The 6609-nt window shown below is 35.0% G+C and overlaps 1 protein-coding gene across 1 annotated transcript; it reads left to right on the top strand.

The window, feature by feature from the left end:
• Nucleotides 1-5258: 5258 nt before the first annotated feature.
• On the top strand, nt 5259-6203 carry LOC100971427 (olfactory receptor 5F1-like). Its single transcript, XM_008964094.3, has one exon. It carries the CDS (start codon nt 5259-5261, stop codon nt 6201-6203), a length of 945 nt encoding a protein of 314 aa, XP_008962342.3.
• Nucleotides 6204-6609: the final 406 nt, after the last annotated feature.

Genomic DNA, 6609 nt, shown 5'->3' with positions numbered 1-6609 from the left:
ATTTTATTATATCCTGTGAATATAATTCAATAGGTTTTTGTAATTAAGGGCTTCACTCATTCTTCGACATTGAGGTTTTGTTTTGTTTTGTTTAATTTTAGCTATAGAAAGCACAATAATCTTATATAATAAAATCAAGATGTGAAAATACAAATCAACAAAATAACGTCATCTTTATCATGTAACTCAGTGACTAACAAAGATATTTACATTCTTTGAAAAGTATCCATTCAAACTTCTTTTTCTACATTTCTTCTCCTCCTCGTTCTCCTCCGCCCTCCTCCTCCTGCTCTTCCTCCTCCTCCTGCTCTTCCTCCTCCTCTTCCTCCTCCTCTTCCTCCTTCTTCTTCTTCTTTTCTTCTTCTTCTCCTTCTTCTTCTTCCTCTTTTCTTCTTCTTCCTTCTTCTTCTTCCTATTCTTCTTCTTCCTTGTCCTTCTTCTCCTTCTCCTTCTTCTTGCTTGTCGTTGAGTGACCTGTGAAAATCTAGAACTTACTCTACATCTTATAAACTGCAATGTTCTCTTGATCAGTATACAATTTATACCCAGTCAAGAGACTACAATTGTCAAAACACTAATCTCTTATGCACCTTCCCTGAAAGTCAATGTCTTTATTACTTTATGAGATAATTAGAAGGAAACAAATATAAATAAAGGCATAAATACATAGAAAGAAGGGTGTAACTATGTAAATCTTCAGAGATATTATTATGTTAAAATAATAAAACAAGTCCATTGGATTTAGCTAAAACCGGGTTACCAATGACACTGAAGAGAAAATTCAGTGATAAAGATACAGTACAGATGCAGGGATCTCAAACTTTATGGCATCTCTACCCAAAGATATAGTCCCTTCTTCTTGGAAAAATAATCCTAAAAAGCTGAATATTTTAGCCTTTAAAATGTTTATATTTATATAATGCAACTTAATGCATTATAACAGAAATACCAAGAACATCAGTTATTATCAAGGCAATTTTCCGAGTTAGTCTAGACCTTTCTGGACATTTTACATTTTTTATCACTGTAGTAGCCCATGGTTTTTTTGTTGTTGTTGTTATTGTTGTTGTTTATATTCCCTGTATTATAATTAAAGGAGACATCAGTAGTAAAATAGTATTTCCTGTGCCTATGAACATTATACCCCCATTAATAAAATGACCCCTTAAGATGTTTCCCTAAGTCTGACAAAAATCACAGAGGTCATGACTCTTCAATTAATTATTATGGTGAAGGAGTTAAAGGCAAGCACCATACCACATAGTTTGGATTAAGGATTAGAATTTGGAGAAAGTTTATAAACCAGACGATTTTGATAGAGGAGACATATAACCCTTACATCCTCATTGCTACATAGTGATATGGACAAACTGCTGGGTATATGGTGGGTTTGCATTCCAGAAGACAACCTTGTCTCCATTGCTTAATTTGTTTATGGAGTCAGTATTTGCGTGTGGCCTAAATGGATGATGAATATTACAAACTCAGATGCCAAAGTATGAATATGGGTTGGGGTTTAGGAGAGTGCTGATAATTTTTGGTTTCCCAGAATCTGAATCCTTGAAACTCAGAGGAAGATTCAAACCTCTGGTGGATAATGATGTGGGTAGAATAAAAGTTACTGGTTTTCTAGTCAATTCTGCAATGATTTTTGGAATAATAAGAAATTCTTCCTGCTTACAGCTATTGTAGATATTTATAAAAGTTGAATAATTCTGAGAATATAAAATAATATAGGCCTTCATTAATTCAAAGCCTTTATAGTTTAATGGAAAACTCATTTACCTGTTTTAAGATTCCCACTGGTCACACAAGCTTTATCATCTGTTAGAAAATACATTTTACATATATTACTGTTCCATCAGGTTCAAACATTATACACTTATATGTCTTAAAAATAAACTGAATGTTTGATTCATTCAAGACTTTCTTTATAAAAGGTCATTCATTTTATATAAATATAAAAGATATATATATGATTATATATGTGATAATCCAGATATGAGTCAAAGAAGAATAAGACAAATCATTTTTTAAGTTTTTGGGTTTGGAAGTCATGTTATCTAATTGAGATGGCAATGTTATTATTTGTGGGCAAATTCTTTAATCTATGGTAAGATGTAAGATTAGTTGTCAAAAATTATTAGAAATAATCAGATTACTACGTTTATGTGTGTTAACAAGGAATTTGTGTATATCTGGCATTATTCGTATATGTGTTATTTAGTATAATTTGTTTTATAATATAAAGAGTCTTGCCGCCCCCTCTCCATATATATAATTTGATTTAAACTTGAAATTTAAATTTGAAATCTAAGTTATTAATATTGTATTATTTGAAAGTTCTTAAATTTAGTTCTACTTATAAGTACAGTTTATTAAATATATGTATGATTTGTTTTATTACTTTCTATTAATTTGAAGCATTCGAAATAAAAAAGTCATAAAATATAAATGTATACCTCCCATTGAAACTATTTGAAGATTTTTAATTAACTACTTTTGTAAAGGAGATCAATCATTATGCAAAGGCCCCTCAGAAGTGATGGTTAAAATCTACTAAGTATATGTAGAAAATAAGCCTTAAATATCAAAGTAACAGTTTCAAGATTTTACAGTGTTCCATCTTATAACTGAAGAGACTTTGAATAGACTTTTGTGTAAACAGTACCACCTTTCCTCATCTAAAATATGGGGGAAATAATTATGACAACCCCAACAAGTGATGTAGAACATTTATTGAGAATTTAAATATAAAACTATCTTATAATGCTTAATGTATTATGAATTCCCTATATGAGTAGACTCCCTTTCATATGGACCCCAAGTGTGGTTTATTTTACTATCTTGAGAATTGAGATCTAGAAAATATGAACTTTCATCCCCTTGTAGAATCAGAATCACAAATAATAATTTCAAAAAGACCACACGACTTTAAAATTTTAAAAAGAAATTAGGTTTTCTTATTCATTATCCTATTTGCTTAGGATAGAGTATTTCTTTAAACATTGTAGAATGGATATTAGCAAGTTTCCCTTTCTTGTTACTTATAATGAGAAATAGAGCTAGATTGGAAGTTAAACATACAGACAAAGGAACGCACACACACACACACACGGAGAGAGGGAGAGAGAGAGAGAAAGAGAGAGAAAGAGAATGACAAAGGGGATACGGGATGTTAAACAAAATTTATCGGAGGCCATTTTTTTGAACTGGTCTCCTAAATGCCAGGTAATCAAACTAAACTTGAAACAATCCTGTTTTCCAAATACACAGGAGATTTCAGCCAAACTGAGTCGGCCTAAAACGGACCGTGAACCCTAAAAGTAGCTTTGAAATAACCAAGCTTTTTTTTTTTTGTTTTGTTTTTTGTTTTGTTTTTTGAGACAGAGTCTTGCTCTGTCTCCCAGGCTGGAGTGCAGTGGCACGATCTCGGCTCGCTGCAAACTTGGCCTCTCAGGTTCAAGTGATTCTCCTGCCTCAGTCGCCCAAGCAGCTGGGATTACAGGCGCCCGTCACCACGCCAAGCTAATTTTTTGTTTTTTTAGTAGACATGGGTTTTCACTATGTTGGTCAGGCTGGTCTCAAACTCCGGACCTTGTGATCCTCCCACCTCTGCCTCCCAAAGTGCTGGGATTACATGCACGAGCCACCGCGCCCAGCCCCAAGCTACTTTTTTTCCCCCTATTTCTGCTTTCTCCAATCCTTTTCTGCCTGTAAAGCCAAGCTCCTCTGCTCAGCTCAATGGATTTCTTATCCTATTTTATAGAAGTGATGTTACCCAATTCTAGAGTTGCAAATAAACACCGATTCTACATTTAAAATCATTTGTGTAATTTTGCATTTTGATAGGGAAGAATAATAATTTGGTGTTAGGCTATGCATCCAACTGGAATAAGCTAAAACTACAGAGAAAGAAACAATGTAAATGGTCAATACATAACATTTTCACTGACTTTAAATGGGACTTTAAAATTACATAGACGTCAGAAATCACCTTATGATACATGTGCTAAATAATCTCACTCTATCATCCAGGCTGGAGTGCAGCGGCGTGATCATGGCTCACTGCAACCTCTTCCTCGGGGGTTGAAGCGATTCCGGTGCCTCAGCCTCCGGAGTAGCTGGGATTGCAGGCATGCGCCGCCACCAGGCACGACTAATTTTTTTGTATTTTTAATAGAGACAGGGTTTCGCCATGTTGGCCAGGCTGGTCTCAAACCCCTGACATCAACTGATCCGCCTACCTTGGCCTCCCAAAAGGTTGGGATTACAGGTGTGAGCCACAACCCCCAGCCTGGGTTTAACTTTCTTTTGAGACTTAAGTTCCTGCCTTTAGAGAATTGACTCCTCAATTAATACTTACTAACTAGTCCCCAAGATCACCCAATCTGCTTGAAACAAAACAAAACAAAACAAAACAAAACAAAATAAAAATGCAGCTTCATGTATTTAATCAGAAGGTTCAATCTTAAAATTTTTCCAGTGGATAGTTCAACTTTACACTGCATTTTAAAAATAAAGTTTCTTTTTTATATTTTTTAATCTGCAAGTGAGAATCCCAGTTTAAAAAGAAAATAATAGACTACTTTCGTAAAACTCTGCATGGGACAGAAGTTATAAAGATTTTATGCTGTTATTCACTTCAGTGGACAGGTACATTTTCTGCTACATAGCATTAATTTGATAATGTACTTTGTAACTAAAATAACTGTTTGGATTACTTTAAAACATTAAATATCATTCTTTCTTTAGGATATAATAGATGTCAAAATGTGTGTTATTTGAAATGATTACTATTATTGCAGCAGGTGGCAATGTATAAATTTTGGAGTTAAATGTATAGAGCTGTTTTAAAGGCAAGAAAAAAAATGTATTTTAGTTAAACTGACATACCTGCAAAGAAAATAGGAGTGATTTTAGCATTAATATGTCAGTCTTTTGGATTTGAATGGAGGCTGGTATAGAAAAAATAGTACAATGTATGCACATTTACAGAAACTGAAGTATGTAGACTTAGATCAGAAATTTGAGAGACCTACAACCCAAATTCAATAGAGACCATTGTTTATTAAATTCACATGCTCATCCATTTATCTTCTAATCATCCCTCAGTCACTTTAATTACTATGCCATATTATCCTAGGTTTTTCCATATGTGAATATCCTTATTAACATTTCTATTATTTTCTATAAACTTTCAAAGGGAGAAACATTTTCATCTCATATAAAGTTCGCACAAAATATATTTGTCATAAATGACCAGAAAAAATTATACCTCACTGACTGAGTTCATCCTATTGGGATTAGCAGACACGCTGGAGCTACAGATTATCCTCTTTCTGTTATTTCTTGTGATTTACACACTTACTGTACTGGGAAATATCGGGATGATCCTCTTAATCAGGATCGATTCCCAGCTTCACACACCCATGTATTTCTTCCTGGCTAACCTGTCCTTTGTGGACGTTTGTTACTCAACCACCATCACCCCAAAGATGCTGGCAGATTTATTATCAGAGAAGAAAACCATCTCTTTTGCTGGCTGCTTCCTACAGATGTACTTCTTTATCGCCCTGGCAACAACCGAATGCATCCTCTTTGGGTTAATGGCCTATGACCGGTATGTGGCCATATGTCGCCCGCTGCTTTACTCCTTGATCATGTCCAGGACCGTCTGCCTAAAAATGGCAGCCGGGGCTTTTGCTGCAGAGTTGCTGAACTCCATGGTCAACACTAGCTATGTCAGCAGCTTGTCATTCTGTGGCTCCAATGTCATCCATCACTTCTTCTGCGACAGTCCCCCACTTTTTAAGCTTTCTTGCTCTGACACACACTTGAAGGAAAGCATATTTTCCACTTTTGCTGGTGTGAATATGGTCGGGGCTCTGCTTGTCATCCTCTCCTCCTATTCCTACGTTCTCTTCTCCATTTTTTCTATGCATTCAGGGGAGGGGAGGCACAGAGCTTTCTCCACGTGTGCCTCTCACCTGACAGCCATAATCCTCTTCTACACCACCTCCATCTATACTTACCTGAGACCTAGTTCCAGCTACTCCCTGAATCAGGACAAAGTGGCTTCTGTGTTCTACACAGTGGTGATCCCCATGTTGAATCCTCTGATCTACAGCCTCAGGAATGAGGAAGTAAAGAAGGCTTTAGCAAATGTAATTAGCAGGAAAAGGATCCCTTCATTTCTGTGATTTTTTGCCTAAAAATCTGAACTAAAGAGCATATTTTAGTTATTTTCAAAGTCTAGTTCATGCTACAATTTTTATTAGAATATTTTCTCATTAAACACATTCTGCCAATACTCAAATATTTGTATGCAGTTAGGGATAAAGCAAATTACCCAAACTGGTAAAAGACCAAGGGGCCTTTACTCTATAATCATTCTAAATCTTCGCTGAGTTCTCATAGTTAGGGGCTTATTTTAATTTTACCTTGACTACAAAGAAGAAAGGGATTAAGTGTTTAGAAACCAAAGTCACAATGTCACATAATACTATCCATATACAATATTTTTGATTATCCATTGTTTGTATTTTCCTCATTTATTATCTGTAACAGATGGTTAAATATCACATACAATAGAAATATTTTGAATTA

This window comes from Pan paniscus, chromosome 9, assembly GCF_029289425.2.
Source record: "Pan paniscus chromosome 9, NHGRI_mPanPan1-v2.0_pri, whole genome shotgun sequence".
In the NCBI taxonomy this organism is placed as follows: Eukaryota; Metazoa; Chordata; class Mammalia; order Primates; family Hominidae; genus Pan; species Pan paniscus.
The sequence above is the reverse complement of the archived record's forward strand: the minus strand, read 5'-3'. Positions and strand labels throughout refer to the sequence as shown.

Bases quoted from the DNA above. Each gene is read 5' to 3' on its own strand.
- LOC100971427 (XM_008964094.3), top strand. From the start codon at position 5,259: ATGACCAGAAAAAATTATACCTCACTGACTGAGTTCATCCTATTGGGA.